Source organism: Microcaecilia unicolor, chromosome 11 (genome assembly GCF_901765095.1).
Source record: "Microcaecilia unicolor chromosome 11, aMicUni1.1, whole genome shotgun sequence".
Taxonomy (NCBI): domain Eukaryota; kingdom Metazoa; phylum Chordata; class Amphibia; order Gymnophiona; family Siphonopidae; genus Microcaecilia; species Microcaecilia unicolor.
Genome location: NC_044041.1, coordinates 193,590,099 through 193,608,144, shown reverse-complemented (window position 1 = coordinate 193,608,144; position 18,046 = coordinate 193,590,099). Strand labels below are relative to the sequence as shown.

Sequence of the window (18,046 nt, the reverse complement as noted above, 5' to 3'; positions counted from 1 at the left end):
TGCACAACGAAGCAGTCCACAGGCACCACGGATCAGCAAATCTCCCTGCATCAGGAGGAAGTATTAACGCTCCAGCAAAACTCGTTTGCTGATTGAGGGCTGCCCAGCTCAGTTGCTCGGTTGCTCTGAGAGCACCCCAGCTACTCCAGCTTTCCCTGGTCCACCCGAGCCTGCCTCTCTCCGCTTGCCTGCTACAGTCTGACGGTTCCAGCTTCTTCCAGTCCGCTGATCCAGCTTCCCCCTGCTTGCTGCAATCCAGCCGGTCTACCGTGTTCCACTCCGCCTGATCTCAGCTTGGCTTGTTCCGATCCGGTCCGCCTGACCCCAGATTGTTCCGGCCCACCAGTTTCCCAGCTTGTTCCAGTCCGCCTGAGCCCATCCTGTTCCAGTTCGCCGATCCAGCGTCCCCCTTGTTTGTTCCAGTCCATCTACTCCAGCCTGCTTGTTCCAGTCCAAACACTCTAGTGTGTTCCAGTCCGCCTGCTCCAAGCTCGTTCCAGTCTGCATGATCCCATCTTGTTCCAGTCCGCCCGATCCCTGCTTGCTCCAGTCCACCAATCCAGCTTCCCTGTTTGCTCCAGCGTTCCAGCTTCTCCCTTCTTGTTCCAGCCCATCTGCTTCAGCCTACTTGCTCCGGTACACCTGCTCCGATCCCAGCTTGTTCCAGTCCACCGATCCAGCTTCCCTGTTTGCTCCAGCGTTCCAGTCCGACTGTTCCAGCTTCTCTTTGCTTGCTTCAGCCTACTTGCTCCGGTACACCTGCTCCAGCGTTCCAGTCCAACTGTTCCAGCTTCTCTTTGCTTGCTTCAGCCTACTTGCTCCGGTACACCTGCTCCAGCGTTCCAGTCCGACTGTTCCAGCTTCTCCTTGCTTGCTTCAGCCTACTTGCTCCGGTACACCTGCTCCAGCCTACCTACTCCAGTACATCTGCTCCAGCGTGTTCCAGTCCGCCTGAACCAGCTTCTCCCTGCTTATTCCAGTACCTGCTCCAGCCTGCCTGCTCCAGCTCATCTGCTCCAGCGTGTTCCAATCCACCTGAACCAGCTTCTCCCTGCCTGTCTCAGTCCATCTGCTCCAGACTGCCTGCTCCAGCTTCTCCATGCTCGTTCCTATTCATCTGCACCAGCTTGCTCCAGCCCACCTGCTAGCTTGTCAGCCATTGACTTACTTGCCTACTAGCTTACTAGCCCGCTAACTCACCAGCCATTGACATACCTGCTCTCCAGTTTCTCCCTGCTCACTCCTGTCCTCCTGCATCAGTATGCTCCAGCCCGCCTGCTAACTTGTCAGCCCTTAACTTACCTGCTCTCCAGCGTCTCCCTGCTCATTCCTATCCATCGGCACCAGCATGCCCCAACCCGCCTGCTAGCCTGTCTCCCACTGATTTACCTGCCGACCTGCTAACTTGTCAACCTACCTGCCTCACTGCTTGTTCCAGCCCACCTGCCTCTCCCTGCTCGTTCCTGTCCATCCGCACCAGCTTGCTTCACCCCGCCTACAAGCTTACAGCCACTGCCACACTTGCCAGCCACTCACTTACCCACTCTCCAGTACATCAATCCCTCCAATTCCAAGCCTCCGGCTCTTCGCTCTGTCACTACACTTACACCTGTCACACTGTAACCACTACTTATGGCCCCTGTCCACATCTTCTTCCTTGCCCTGTCCCTTCCTAATCTTTTTCCCCTCCCCCTACCGCTGGAACCCATTGCCCACCTGTGTTCCCTCCCATCCTGCCCGCTACGGCATCCCTCACCACCTCACCTGTCCCCCTCCTCCTTCCTAGCCCTTAATCTCCAACATCTCCTTCCTACCATTAACCCTTCACCATTCCTCCTAAGTGCACCCCGTCTTCGTCGCCTTCGTCGCCCGACCTCCCCCACCCTCCTCCGCACTCTCTTGCTCCTCCTCCTGCTATCCGCGGGAGACAACCCTAATCCAGGCCCCCCCCCCCCACCTGTCCTCCTCCTTTCCATGCAAACGCTTCCGTGATGTCTCCAACCTCGTCCCTATTCCCCTCCTCCCCCCCCTCTTCCCTCCCCTTCTCATGTGCCTTGTGGAATGCCCACTCGATCGGCAACAAACTGCCCTTCACCCACGATCTCTTCATCTCTCGTTCCCTCCAACTGCTCGCCCTAACTGAAACCTGGCTCTCCCCTGACGACTCTGCCTCAGTCGCGGCCCTCTGTCATGGAGGCTATCTCTTCTCCCACACTCCCCGCCCAGATGGTTGCGGTGGAGGCGTCGGGCTACTTCTCTCACCCTCCTGTAGTTTCCAACCCCTCCTCCTACCGCAGTCTCACTGCTTCTCGTCCTTCGAAGCTCACTCCATCCGGCTATTCCATCCATTACCACTCAGAGTTGCAGTCATCTACCGCCCCCCTGACAAGCCCCTCTCTTCATTCCTTACTGACTTCGACGCTTGGCTCACCGTCTTTCTTGATCCCGCATCTCCTTCCCTCATTCTTGGTGATTTTAACATTCACGTTGACAACCCATCCAATGCCTACGCTTCTAAATTCCTTACTCTGATATCCTCCTTTAACCTCCGACTATGCTCTACCTCCCCTACTCACCGTGATGGCCATTGTCTCGACCTCGTTCTCGTCTCTTCCTGCTCACCTTCCAATTTCTGCACCTCAGTCCTTCCTATCTCAGATCATCACCTAATTACCCTCACACTTCATCACCCTCCCCCTCAACCTCGCCCAACTATAACCACGGCCTTCAGGAATCTCCAAGCTGTCGACCCCCCTACCCTATCCTCCCACATCTCCAATCTCTTCCCTTCCATCTCGTCTTCTGAATCTGTCGACACGGCTGTCTCTACCTACAATGAAACTCTCTCCACCGCTCTGGATACCCTAGCACCATCTGTCTCTCGCCCCACTAAGCGCACTAATCCGCAGCCCTGGTTAACCCCCTGCATCCGTTACCTTCGCTCCTGCACCCGATCTGCTGAACGACTCTGGAGGAAATCTCGCACCCTATCAGACTTCACCCATTACAAATTCATGCTATCCTCCTTCCAGTCCTCCCTATTCCTTGCCAAACAGGAATATTATTCTCAATTAACCAATTCTCTTGGCTCCAACCCTCGTCGCCTCTTTGCCACCCTCAACTCCCTACTTAAAGTACCCTCCGCTCCCACCCCTCCCTCACTCTCTCCTCAATCACTAGCTGACCACTTCCGCGATAAAGTGCAGAAGATCAACCTTGAATTCACTTCCAAGCCTTCTCCTCCCTGTGACTTCTTAACCCACTCCCTCAACCAACCTAACCCGGCCTCCTTTCCTCCTTCCCTGAGATCACCGAAGAGGAAACTGCTCGCCTTCTTTCTTCCTCCAAGTGCACCACCTGTTCCTCGGATCCCATTCCCACCAATCTGCTTACCAACATCTCTCCTACAGTTATCCCCTCAATCTGTCACATCCTCAACCTCTCTCTCTCCACTGCTACTGTCCCTGACACCTTCAAGCACGCAGTAGTCACACCACTTCTCAAAAAACCATCACTTGACCCCACCTGTCCCTCCAACTACCGCCCCATCTCTCTTCTACCCTTCCTCTCCAAATTACTTGAACGTGCTGTCCACAGCCGTTGCTTTGACTTCCTCTCCTCTCAGGCTGTCCTCGACCCGCTTCAATCTGGCTTTCGCCCACTACACTCGACAGAAACAGCACTCTCTAAGTCTGCAATGACCTGTTCCTCGCCAAATCCAAAGGCCATTACTCCATCCTCATCCTCCTCGACCTATCCGCCGCCTTTGACACCGTCAATCATAATTTACTTCTTGACACACTGTCCTCATTTGGGTTCCAGGGCTCCGTCCTCTCCTGGTTCTCCTCGTATCTTTCCCAACGCACCTTCAGAGTATCTTCTAATGGCTCCTCTTCCACCCCCATCCCGCTCTCTGTTGGGGTTCCCCAAGGATCTGTCCTTGGACCGCTTCTCTTCTCGATATACACCTCTTCCCTTGGCTCGTTGATCTCATGTCATGGTTTCCAGTACCATCTCTATGCCGATGACACCCAGCTTTACCTCTCCACTCCCGACATCACAGTTGAAACCCAGGCCAAAGTTTCAGCCTGCCTTTCCGACATCGCTGCCTGGATGTCCAACCGGCATCTGAAACTGAACATGGCAAAGACTGAGCTCCTTATCTTTCCACCCAAACCCTCTTCTCCTCTTCCCCCACTTTCCGTCTCTGTTGACAACACCCTCATCCTCCCCGTCTCTTCAGCACGCAATCTCGGAGTCATCTTCGATTCCTCCCTCTCCTTCTCTGCCCATATCCAACAGACAGCTAAGACCTGTCGCTTTTTCCTCTATAATATTAGCAAAATTCGCCCTTTCCTCTCTGAACAGACCACCCGCACCCTCGTCCACTCGCTCGTTACCTCTCGTCTTGACTATTGCAACCTTCTCCTCGCTGGCCTCCCGCTTAGCCACCTATCCCCCCTTCAATCTGTCCAAAATTCCGCCGCACGTCTTATCTACCGCGTGAACCGATACTCTCATATCACCCCCCTCCTCAAGTCGCTTCACTGGCTCCCAATCCACTACCGTATACAGTTCAAGCTTCTTCTATTGACCTTCAAGTGCACTCAATCTGCTGCCCCCGTTACCTCTCTACCCTCCTCTCCCCGTATGTTCCCACCCGTAACCTCCGCTCTCAGGACAAATCACTCCTATCTGTACCCATCTCCACCACCGCTAACTCCAGACTCCGCCCCTTCTGCCTCGCAGCACCTTATGCCTGGAACAGACTTCCTGAGCCCATACGCCATGCGCCCTCCCTGCCCATCTTCAAGTCCTTACTCAAGGCCCAACTCTTCTCCCTTGCTTTTGGCGCCTAACCACCTTCCCCATTCCTGTTACCTACACTGACTACGTAGTCTGTTACCGTTAGATTGTAAGCTCTCCTGAGCAGGGACTGTCCCTCCCCGTGTTTAAACTTGTACAGCGCTGCGTAACCCTGGCAGCGCTATAGAAATGCTAAGTAGTAGTAGTAGTAGTAGTAATTGCAGTATATAAAGATTGAACATCTAGAGTCACCAATAATGTTTGATCAGGAATTTCCTGAAGATCTTGTAATTTATTAAAAAAAAAAAAAAAAAAGTCATCCCCGATAAATGAAGGAATCGGAGGGACTTTTAAGAAGCAATCTACATATTTACATGCACATTCCAAAAGAGAATCACGAGAATCACGAGCTGAGGCTATAGAGTGCCCTGGAAAATGATCAAGAGTCTTGTGTGTCTTAGGTATTTTAGCCTTTGTATGATTCAAGAACTGAAACCCTTTCTTAGTAAGGAAACACAAATTCAAGGCTTCCATCGTAACAGTCCCAATTTGTTGAAGCGGACCATCAGTAGGATCTTCTGTTAATTTTTGATAGATCTTACTATCGGACAACTGACGTAAGACTTCCATCATATCTTCTCTGTTTAGTAGTACCACTGCACCATCTTTATTCTTGGAGCCCAAGGCCACTTCTATCGACAGATTTATAAGAAGTCTGGATACGTTCTTGTTCCAAAAAGTAATATCACACAACATAAATTTGCAGAATGTATTGATGGTGGGGTCTAAAGGTACTAGGGGAGACTAAGTACTTTTCTGCCAATCATCTGACAACACACAGAAAAAAAATAAGTAAAAATAAAAGTCACAGTTAATACCTTTTATTAAATTTAGATATTAGATATGTATCATATGTCAAAGAATAAAGTGGTTGCTCAAAGCATATACTAAACACAATCGCTCAACTGCAAAACACTAGGCACAACTTTGTGCAAAAACACACTCAGAACCTTACTGTACCATAAATATTACACTGGGCAGAACCTAATACACCAATATACCACCCATACGGAAAATGCAGACCGTCAACAATATGAAACAAGGGATCATAATATCATGATACGTGTAGAGCCAAAAAACACCCTTTTAGGGTGGCTAGTGTTCACAATGAGCTCCTTTTATTAACGACCATATGTAGATCCTTCAAGAGGTAGTGTGTCATGATTTACGCTGTACACCCTTTCTGGTGTTTTGGTGCCAACTTAGTAAGGCCAACACACAATCTCTCCACTGCAAAACACTATATACAAACTTGTGCAAAACACACTCATAGCCTTACCAAACCATAACAGCACTAATTCCAAGGACAGGACGAGCTACAACCTTTATGTGTGGAAAGGCAGCACTATAATTACACCGGGCTCTAAAACACCAGTACACAACCTAGTGAAACCAAAATAAAACAAAAAGGGCTGCAAATACTTCACGCTAGCAGAATACTGCATCTTGATCACACATGAAAAACACATGGCTTAACAGATATGAAGGCAAAATACAAGAAGTCAGACTCAGCATGCAGCAATACTAGAAACATTGAAACTTACATGCAAATATCACAGATGTACATTTCCAAAAGCTGACATATTCCAATTAATAAATTTTGAATAAAAAATGTTTTCTACCTTTGCTGTCAGAGCATTTAGTTTTTCTATTAGCTTTGGTCCCAGTGTCTTCTTTCCATTTGATATTTTTTTCTCTCATCATGTCCACCATCTTTCTGTGTCCTTATGCGTCCTGTCTACCACCCTATCCTTTCTCCAGTTTCAACATCTGCCCTCAAAGTGTTCCAATCCAGCCTTTAAATTCAGCAATTTCCCCTCCATCCATATAAAGCATTTCTCCTCACTCCCCTCCATCCATGTGCATCTACAACCTTTGTCTTCTCTTCCCTCCATCCATCCATGTCCAGCATTTCTCCTCTCTCCCTTCCACTCCATCCGTGTGCATCTCCTTCCTTTATCTTTCCTTCCCCCCATCCTTGTCCAACATTTCTCCTCTCTTCCCTGCCCTCCACTCCATCCATGTCCAGCATTTCTCCTCTCTTCCCTCCCCTCCATCCATGTGCATCTCCTTCCTGACGTCCCTCCCCTCCATCCATCCATGTCCAACAACTCTCCATTCTCCCCTTCCCTCTCCTCCATCCATCCACCCATATCCTGCAAATTTCCTCTCTCCCCTGTCCCCATTCATCCATCCATGTCCAGAATTCTCCTCTCTCCCTTGCCCTCCCCTCCATCCATCCATCCATGTCCAGGAACTCTCCGTTCTCCCCTGCCCTCTCCTCCATCCATCTCCAGAAAATTTCCTCTCTCCCCTGTCCCCATTCATCCAGCCATAGTAACATAGTAGATGACGGCAGAAAAAGACCTGCATGGTCCATCTAGTCTGCCCAAGATATGAGTTTATATTGAATTTGTACCTGTCTTTTTCAGGGCACAGACCGTATAAGTCTGCCCAGCAGTATTTCCCGCCTCCCAACCACCAGTCCCGTCTCCCATCACCGGCTCTGGTACAGACCGTATAAGTCTGCCCTCCCCTATCCTAGCCTCCCAACCACCAACCCCTCTTCCCCCCACCTGCTCCGCAACCCAATTTCAGCTAAGCTTCTGAGGATACATTCCTGCTGCACAGGATTCCTTTATGCATATCCCACGCATGTTTGAATTCCGTTACCGTTTTCATGTCCACCACCTCCCACGGGAGGGCATTCCAAGCGTCCACCACCCTCTCCGTGAAAAAATACTTCCTGACATCTTTTTTTTTTTTTTTTTATTATTTTATTTATAAGTTTTAACAAATTATTACAAGAACACTTGGTTCCTGACATCTTTTTTGAGTCTGCCCCCCTTCAATCTCATTTCATGTCCTCTTGTTCTACCGCCTTCCCATCTCCGGATCCCATCTTCCCATCTCCCATCATCCATTTCCAGAATTCTCCTCTCTCCCTTGCCCTCCCCTCCATCCATCCATCCATCCATGTCCAGGAACTCTCCGTTCTCCCCTGCCCTCTCCTCCATCTATCTCCAGATAATTTCCTCTCTCCCCTGTCCCCTCGATCTATGCCCAGCAATTCTCCTCTCTTCCCTGCCCTCCCCTCCATCCATCCATGTCAGCAATTCTCTCCCCTGCTCTGCCCTCTCCCCTCCTGTCCAGCGATTTCTTCTCTCTCCCTGCCCTGCATCCATACATGGCCAACAATTCTCCTCTCCCCTGCCCTCCCCCCTACATGTGGCAGGCTGCAGCGTTTTTGCGAGGCAGCTCTGGCTCTCCCTCCTTCCTTCCTTGGTTCCCGCTCTGGCTCCCGATCGGCAGCCCCCCCCCCCCCCCCCGCGTGTTTTAACCTTTACTCTCCGACGTGGGAGCGATGTCAATCAATGAAGAACGTAGAACAGACTCGCTTCCAACTTCTCTCTTCACACAGTGTCCCGCCCTCGCGGGAACAGGAAGTGCATCATCGCTGACGCTGAAGGCGGGACACTGTGAAGAGAGAAGCTGGAAGCGAGTCTGCTCTACGTTCTTCATTGATTGACATCGCTCCCACGTCGGAGAGTAAAGGTTAAAACACGCGGAGGGGGGGGGGGGGGCTGCCGATCGGGGAGCCAGAGCGGGAACCAAGTAAGGAAGGAGGGAGAGCCCGAGCTGCCTCACAAAAGCGCTACGCTTGTGAGGGCAGCAGGGAAGTCTGAAGAAGTCCACGATTGGGCTGGGGCGCCGGGGCGAGGGTAAGCACCGCGGCGGCGCCCTCCAGAGGTGGGCGCCCCCCTGCGGCGCTTACCGCATCGGCACGGCCCTGCCCTCAGCTTCTGCATGTGCCCCGTCCGCCACACAACCCCCAACTTCTCTACTGCATATTCTTCACCACTTGATGAACTAGATGATAAAACAAATTGAGTTTTCTTTAGGGGATCCAAATTGGATTCAGAGGATTTCATCCTGTGATAGAAGCCTTTTACTGAGGGTCATCTCTGTAGACTCTCTGTGGTGGTTGAGGTTTCATTTATTTTAATTGTTCTACTTTTAGACTGGTTCTCTTCCTTCAATGTCCAGAACAAAAATTGTGGGGACATTTTTTTTTTTTAATATTAGATTTTGCTCTCCAAATTTTGATTGTGGTTTTTTTTTTTTTCAAGACTGTTCTATAATGTATGCTAGTCAGAAATTTGATTGCACAACTTTATAGAATCCTGGAGATGGAACATCCAGGTGCTCATTGTAGTGCAGATATGTGCTCCTGTAAATGCAGGATATTACTGTAAGCATAAAGTTCCTGTATCTAACATGGTTAGACAGCCCTGGATGTGGTACCTGTTATCAAAACAGAAGCTTTCTCTAATGTCTCTTCTGCTTTTCCTTTACTACCACCTCAGGGACGGGGATCATTACGATGCTCTCCGGGACTGCTTGAAGGCCATCTCTCTCAATCCTTTGCACCTGAAGGCCCACTTCCGCCTGGCTCGTTGCCTTTTTGAGCTCAAGTATGTGGCCGAAGCAATGGAATGCCTGGATGACTTTAAAGGGAAGTTCCCTGAACAGGCCCACAGCAGTGCTTGTGATGCACTGGACCAAGATATCAAAGCCGCTCTCTTCTCCAAAAGTGACAGCTGTGAGTAGGACAAACATGGTGGTGGGGGGGGGGGGGGGGGGGAGGAATAGTGGAGAGATTTCACAAATAGAGCTGTGGGTGGGGATGGTATCAGTAGTAGAACAATAAGGGGTGCTAGAAGTCAGGATTGACTTAAATAAGAGTGGGCTATATAGAAGGCATTTAAATGTTTTCAAGGATGGCACTACAGAGTAGTACTGAGGCTTCTTTGGAATGAAAACATCCCTGTACAGAAATCTCATGAAAATCTTTACTTTTTTTTTCTTAGCGGATGATAAGAAAAGTGGAGACTCGGTTCGAGTACGAGCAACTGGGCGAAAGGATTCTATCTCTGAGGACGAAATGGTGTTGAGGGAAAGAAGTTATGACTACAAACACAGATATTGTGGCCACTGTAACACCACTACCGACATCAAGGAGGCCAACTTCTTTGGCAGGTACACTGCTAGCACACAGGGTTTGGACTTGGGCTGAGAATACTTCCGTGCCCTACAAGGGAAGGCCTACTGTTAATTGGGGAATGGTCACACCATTGTAGAGCCTTTCTCCTCTGGGGAAAATAGCTCGAGAGCACTCGCTACTGTTTATAATTTAAGAGCAGGTGCTGTATTTATAAGTTTTAGGATATTAATTTCTCCACCAATCACCAAAGGTGATAATTGCAATAAATTAAATAAATTAAGTATATATATATATTCAGAACACAAGGAGACCGTATTTTTAGCTTCAAAAAGATTGATTTAATATACAATTGCACACAAGAGGTAGGTTTTAAGAGATCTTTACAGGTAATCTGTGCATAAAATAGAACAAAGTAGCAGGTAGGTTAACTTACAAGTCCTTGTTACAAGCATGCTGTGGTCCAGCTGATTGATGAGCACATGTTTCAGGAGCAAGGCATCAGCAGGTCCCAAGAGGAGAAGGCAGGTTCCAAGAGAGCGAGCTGGGCTGTTTCCAGGCCTTTTATAATGTTAGCAGAGAAGCATGGTGTGTGCATGTCCTGGATATTTTGCAAGGCATTATGGTTAATGTAGTCTGTTCACATGACCACATTATAAGTCCTTCTTTCTGCAGATGTCCTGGCGTCCATTTGTCTGATAGATGATGGGAGGGGCAGGTATACCTCTGATGACAGGCAAATGTTCTGTTTATGCTTCCTCTGAGTTCTTTGTTTTATTCAGGTGCCCACCTTAGTCCATCTTTTGTTAGGTGGGAGGGCAGAGGAAGCTCTTTTGTGTTTAAGTGTTTGTAATTAACTATCCCTGCTCTCAGAAGTTCCCAGAAAAATGAATGGAGAGAGAGGGGCTTGAAATGAAACTATTCTCTCTGCTGCCGTGTCAAATATATATTTTTAAAAGATACACAAATATATTGGTGTATATATAATCCAGCAAATATGCTACATATTTCAGTAATAAACTGATACCATTACATAGGCCACAGACCCAAATCTTGCCTAAGCTAAGCTGTCTATGTGAAATGAGATGGTGGTCTCCCGTTGCAGCAGAAGCATTTGCATTATGTCTTCTCTCAGATTCCTTGGTCTCGATTCTCCATGTATTATCAAGTGTGAACAAATATTGGTGCGAGAACTAGCCCTGGTCTCCTACCTATGCTTACTAGGGTAATGTGTTCTGCCGTCTCTTCTACAGCAATGCACAGTACATTGTCAGTGGTTCTGACGATGGCTCCTTCTTCATCTGGGAGAAAAATACAACCAACCTTGTGCGAGTTCTGCAGGGAGACGAATCAATTGTCAACTGCCTCCAACCCCATCCCAGCTACTGCTTCCTGGCAACCAGTGGCATTGACCCTGTGGTGAGATTATGGAACCCTAGACCAGAGGTGAGCGCCACCTTGTTGAAACAACTGGTTCTTGCCCTTCATCAGACTAAGGTCAAAATAATGGCCTGTGGAGAATACACCAAAAGCTGATCTCTCTCTCTCCCTCTCTCCCTCTCCATGAGTCTTTGCAAAATCACTCTGTGGTCTTGGGTGCAACTTAGACTGACTGCACGTTCCTTTGGGCTGGGCAGTATTGCAATTCAAGTACTTGTGCCTTGAATATAAAATTTAACATCTTTTGAAAATAGTGCAATATTATTCAGACATGTGGTTTTGAAATCCACAGTGATAAACCAGTTTGCTTTGGGTGTAAATGTTTTTCTGGAATGTATGAGGAGCTGCAAGTAGCTTTGAATTTAAAGCAGATCTGTACACTGATGCAAGGAAGCACTCCAAGTTTAAGTAGCAGATTGGGGGTCCTTTCTAGGCTACCTGATTTGGACTTTGTTAAAGATGAATGTGATATCAGACATTTGTCTGTAAAAGAAAACGATTAGTTACTCGCAACAGCAAAAGGAAACCAAAACAGAAGAGTCCTTAACTTTTCAGGTTTTGATTATAAAAGAATAAGACCTGAAAGGCTGGGATTCTCTGGTTTAAAGCTCAGGGTGATTAAAACTTCTGATACCTCCACAGCTGCAACTTTGTCTACAAAAAGCAGTTTCTAGGCTTTGTATGTAAAACCTATTGAGGTTTTCTTAGATTTTAGTTCTACTTGCGGTAGAAAACATTCTGTAACCTATAGAGCCTAACTAAACCCAGGATCTTCGGTTTCTGCTGAAACCAAATCTGCAACCTTTCCTCCCACCCGTTGGTCACTCCCGGGCCTACCTTAGGAATTCCTGGTGGTCTAGTGGCCTTTTTGGGGGCAGAAACGAATCCCACTCGTTCCTGTCCCATGCTGTTGCTCCATTGCAGTGGCTGCTGGAACCTCCTGCGGCAGTCTCGGCAGCCATTGTGATGGAGCAGTGGCACAGGACAGGAACGAGTGGGGTTTGTTCCTGTCCCCAAAGAGGCATTAGACCACCAAGGATTCCTAAGGTAGGCCCAGAGAGGGCCTAAGGGGGTGGTGGAGAGTTGTCATTGGGAGGGGGGAGTTTTGGTTTCAGCTGAATGCACAGGCACTTTTGGCCAAACCCTGAACCTATTTTGCAGTGCTGAAACCGAAATTCGGTCGGCCTCTAGTAGCCTATTATGTGAAGTGTTAACTTTTTATTAAGCTGAGGGCGATGCAACATCATGCAAAGCACCTCATAAATCTGTGGATTTTGTAGAGACTTATGCAGACCAATAGTTGTACACAAAAAAAAAAATCCTCACTGTCTTTTGGTGGCTTCCCTATAGCAAAAGATTTTTGCATTTATACATTTTATAATACTTCATTTTTTTAAATAGTCCAAACGGTGTACAAAAGTACACTCATTAAAAAAAAACACAAAACATACAGATACTTTAAAGATTCAAATAAATTCTAAAACTAATGCATAACAACCAATATTAGACTTGTATTAAGACTGCCATCTAACAAAATCAAATTATTTTATTTACAATTGTGTAAATGCATGAAAGTCCTGTGAGTTAAAATGCTGGCCTCTTGCTACTTTTTAAAGAGCTCTTTGGAGTAAGAAAAGTTGTTTTGTTTTTTGTGAAATGCTGTTTTATGGTCCCATGTTTTGCAGCACATTGGTGGATTTGCCTTTCAGGAGCTGAAGCTTTTCTGTCTCCCCTTTTTAGAGTGAAGACATTAACGGACGTGTGGTGGAAGATATGGAAGGGGCGTCGCAGGCTAATCAAAGGCGGATGAACGCAGACCCCCTGGAAGTGATGCTGCTTAACATGGGCTACCGAATCACAGGACTGTCCAGTGGGGGGCCAGGTGGCTCAGATGACGAAGATAGTTCTGAAGGGCAAGTTCAGTGCCGGCCCAGCTAAAGCCCATCTGCCAGCCCTTTTTTGGCTGGCTGAACTGCTTCCTGTAGCTCTGAACTGGTTCTGAGCAATGAGAGACTACAATAGCCTCACGCTATGCACAGACAAAGGCAAATAAGCCAAACTGGGGCAAGAACACTATCAGAAGCCAAAATTTTTATTTTGTGCATCTGGAAACCTTGCTGCTTTCCTCTCCCCATCCTAGTTACGTGTCGGTCATGTGACTGGGTAGCACAATATGCCAGCCATCCGTTTCTTGCCTGAGTTCTCCCACACAAGGGTGGTGGTGGGGAGGGGGTTGTCCAGTTTGGCATGCTCTTCAGCACTACTCCCTCTGGAAGCAAATGGCTGTAATGCCTGAGGAATTGCAGAGCATTAAGAGAGGGGGGGGGGGGGTCCTTTGACCATACTACTGCTATTGTTGTTGTAGTAACTTGGTGGATAACTCTGCCGTCAGTGGTTATGGGCTTATGCTCTGTCTAGCCGTATTTCTGAGGGGGGACCGCTTGACTGCTGTAAGCAAGCAGTTTATAAGTTAAGTCGTTACAAGTTGCTGGCATTGACAAATTGGTTTCAGCTGCTGTTTCCCCGTTATGGCTATCGGTGGCCTGGGGTTCTAAGTTGGAAGGGGGAGTTGTTTGAGTAGCTTCTGTAAACTCCAAATTCTATTTATTTATGTTCTTTCATGGTTGGGCTACAGAGAGCAGTAGTGAACAGAGTGGGAGGTGGTATATCAGAGCCATTTTTGAAGAAGGACAGATTTTTAGTCTTAAAAGCTGGCAGCGATGCCACTTGCCTAGAAATTGGGCTTTCTACACAGAAAGTCCAGGATGACTGTTCCTGCTTCCCCTCCACCCACATACAGCAGTCAGATGTGCCTCATTTTGCTACACAAGCATTCGGGATTTAAAATGCTGGACTGGAACTGCTGTTAGGTAACAAGTCCGTATTTTTTTTTCATAGATCAGCTAAACTCTGTTCTATTAAATGCTTTTTTTTTTTTTGGTCCACCTCTTTCTTTTGCATTTCTGGTCATCTCCCTTCCCTAATTTTGTCCTCTGTACAACATGGACACTAGGAAAGCTGGCTTTGGGGAAACTGGGAGCTGTTGGGGGGGAAATCCGTGAGCTCATTGTGTGAGCTGTTGTCTCTGGTACACAGGTCTGGACTGCAGATTTCCCATAGTGCATATCGGTGAAATATATGATCCAGGGTATCTTAAGTCTGAAACTAAACCTTAGGTACTCTGCCTAGGACGATGACTTCCACTATCTTTGATAAAATAGCTTAAGGGTTTGGGGCTGGCAACCAGAGGAATGGGGTGAAAGCAAAACCTGTATTGCACCTTTTGCCTCCGGGTGCACAGCTAGCCTCTTAATCAGTCTGATCTGATAAAACCATGTGGTCTCACCTTGGCTCTTTCTAGAATTCAGTGTTCTGCTGTTCTTGACTTTCCATTTTGCCCTATTTATGGCAGTGGTAACAACTGCCATTCCCGTTTGAAGACCATCTAAATGTATAGACCTATATAAAGCCTATTTAACAAAAACTCCTCTCAAAGGAGCTAATTTTTCTGGAGGCCTGGAGTGTTGAGCTTGCCAGAGCTGCAGCTCTGGACAAATCCTTTTACTACTTGTCCTGTTGCTGACCACGTAATCATTTTATTCTGCTACCAGTGTGATGGTATTTTACAGTTTTTGGCATTTAAAAAAATTGAAATTTTTATTTTTAGCTGTTACTAAGTCAGTGCTTCAGGTAGACTCACTTTCCTGAATGCAGAGGGGTATGTATTTTACTCTCAGGCAGATGATCGAAAGCAAACGCCGGCGCTAGAGGCTGTTAGCGCCATACTAGCGCCAGTGTTTGCTACCGGCCCATGATCAGAGCACTCGAGCGCGTGAAACAATGCGCTCGAGGGCTCTTAGCACAAGTAGCATGCAAATGCATGCTAATCAGCACAACGCATTCATCCCCAATGATCAGCGACCAGCGCGCCAAAGATTGGGCTGCTGGCCGCGACAAACCCTACGCCAGCTCCAAGCTGGCGTTAGGGTTTGCAGATCATTGGGGAGGAATGGTGAGCCCTGTCCAGCATGCTGGCAGGCCCCCATTCTCCCCAATGAAGCAACCCCCCCCCCAAGGTTCAGGAGGGCTGGAGATCTGGTGGGTCTCCAGCCCCCCCAACCCCCCAGCAAATGGTCCCTGGTGGTCCAGTGGGCGCTGACCAAGCCCCCCCCCCCCCCCCCCCCCCCCCCGCGACAGAGCTGGAGGTCTGCTGGACTGCCGGTCCCCCCCCCCCCCCCCAACCCAACCCCAGCATTGGCAAGGGTCCTTGTGTGATGTCACACCATCCGCTGCCCGCCCGCACCCCCCTACCTTGGTTGGAGAGGGACGCAGCCTGCCTCCCTCCTTCATCACCGCAAAATGGCAATGCCCTGCCCAGTGCATTCTGGGATGCACTGGGCGGGGCTACACACCATATAAGGGAGTTTCTTTTATATGGTGTGTAGCCCTGCCCAGTGCATCCCAGGATGGGCAGGGCTGAGTGCCGCCATTTTTCGGTGTCGAAGGAAGAGGAGGGAGGCAGGCTGCGTCCCTCCTCCAACCAAGGTATCAGGTGTTCAGCGCTGCGTGCGTCTGGTAGCACTACACAAATGCTAATAATAATAATAATAAGGTAGGGGGGCGGATGGCGTGACCATCACACAGGGACCCTTGCCAATGCTGGGGGGTTGGGTTGGGGAGGGGGGACCGGCGGTCCAGCGGAACACCAGCCCACCTGTCGTTGGAGGGGGGGCTTGGTCAGCACCCACTGGACCAACAGGGATCATTTGCTTGGGGGTTGGGGGGGCTGGAGACCCACCGGATCTCCAGCCCTCCCTGAACCTGGGGGGGGGATTGTCGGGTGGGGGGACCGGAGGTCCACCAGACCTCTAGCCCTCGTTGCTTGGGGCAGGGTTAGTCAGGACCTGGTGGTCCCACGGACCTCCAGCCCCTGTGTTTGACAGGTTTGGGCTTTTGACAACCCAGACCTGTGAAAACAAGTGTGGGAGGATTGTGCTGAGCGCATGCTCAAGCACAATTCTCCCGCACTTCTGCCCCTTGATCATTGATAATTGTGCTGCTTTAAATTTGCATGCATTATCTCTGATCATAGGTCTAATAGCGCCCCACACGGTTCCAGCGCTATTTCAGACCGCTGTTTGGAACAGCGCAGGGATTTTGATCATCTGCCTGTCTGTGCTGTTTAGTGCCTCTCCCCCCCCCCCCCCCCCCCCCCACAACTCTGAGATGGTCACTTTGCAGCTGCTTCTCACCTTTTAATGTCAGTTAAATAACACAATTCTGTTCAAGCAACTGCACAAGATAAAGGATAGCTATGGTCAGTACAGCAGGTGGTGAGTAGCAAGGTCCCATTTATTAACAATACTCGGAGCTAATGTGGTTTTTTTTTCCTCCACTTCCAATAAACCGATGGTGTGGGCTGCTTTATTTAAGACTTGTATTATTGTGAGTTGGCATGAGCTAAAAGCTTTTGAGAAATACTATGATTGTGCTGTTTGGGGGAGTGGGCATGTTTTGTATTCAAAGCTACATTTTCCAGTGCAACCTTAAACTAAAAGGATAAGTTGTAGGCATGTGGAAGTTGATAATCCTGATGCATCTAGGTAGGGGGAAGAGGTCTGCTGTTTTTGTTATATCCATGGCAAAAACATCAGGAAAATAACTCTAAATTACAGGGATAGTCAAGAGCTTGCTTTGGAAAGTGGATCCTAAGGCTAGATTTAACACCAGTGGTGTACCAAGGGGTGGGGCGGTCCGCCCTGGGTGCACGCCGCTGAGTGGGGGGGGGGGGGGGGTGCCGCGCGTCTGTCTGCAATGCTCATTCCCTGCTCCCTCTGCCCCGGAACGGGTTACTTCCTGTTCTGGGGCAGAGGGAGCAGGGAACGAGCGAAGTCGACAGACACACAGCACCCCCCTAGCAGGTAAAGATGCACCTGGGGGGGGGGGGGGTCCGCCGTTTCGCCAGGGGGGGGGTCGTGCTGCACCGGGGGGGGGGGGGTGCATCGGCGCTCTGCCCAGGGTGTCAGCCACCCTAGGAACGCCACTGTTTAACACCTTGAAACATCAAACTCCAAACCAGTGGGCCTTAGTGCATAATCTATTTTCTTGTCTCTTGCCATCCCCCACCAAGGCTAAGGTTGAACCTTTTTAACTTTGTTTTTTTTTTCTCAGCATTTGCTCTTTCAGCCTCATCCCATGCCACTGTCTAATTGTTTGTTTGGTGGGGGGGGGGAGGGTTGGTTGGTTTTGTAATAAGGAAAGATGCTGATCCTTTATTCTCTCAGGGGGTTTGACATTTTTTTTCTGAGATGCTTACATTGTGTGAGGCATGTACTTAAAAGGTTGAATTTCTATTTCTCCTGCTATTGTTGTGGTTGATTTGGCCTGTGTGTGGGTAATTTTTTGAAAGGGAGAGGCTGTTTGTACCCTGTTCTGTATTTGTAGCTTTTTTTTTTCTTTCTTTTCTTCTGGTGTTGGAACAAATGAGGTAAAGGCGAGAGAGGATGCTACTGTTCTGTTAAATTAAACAGATGTTTTTTTTTGTAAACTGAAGGTGAAAAGATTTTTGAATGTCAACTTAAGCAAAGAAATCTGAGTTCAGGTAAAAGTACTAAAAAACAAAAAACTCTGCAAAAAAATGTTATTGCTTGGATTTTTCTTTATCCTTCTCTTCATGTCTCCCCTGTTAGCCCTGTTTTTCCTAGGCTAGATGAAACACAAAAAAAAATGGTTTAACAA

The 18,046-nt window shown here is 48.5% G+C and overlaps 1 protein-coding gene across 2 annotated transcripts in view; it reads left to right on the top strand.

The window, feature by feature from the left end:
• WDTC1 (WD and tetratricopeptide repeats 1) overlaps nt 1-15,196 on the top strand; it is a 59,589-nt gene extending 44,393 nt beyond the window's left edge. For both annotated transcript variants that reach the window (XM_030219068.1, XM_030219067.1), the window contains exons 13-16: nt 9,234-9,469; nt 9,738-9,906; nt 11,122-11,314; nt 13,049-15,196. In XM_030219068.1, the coding sequence (XP_030074928.1) occupies nt 9,234-9,469; nt 9,738-9,906; nt 11,122-11,314; nt 13,049-13,246 (796 nt within the window). In that variant the 3' untranslated portion in view covers nt 13,247-15,196. The remainder of the gene's footprint in view (nt 1-9,233; nt 9,470-9,737; nt 9,907-11,121; nt 11,315-13,048) is intronic.
• Nucleotides 15,197-18,046: the final 2,850 nt, after the last annotated feature.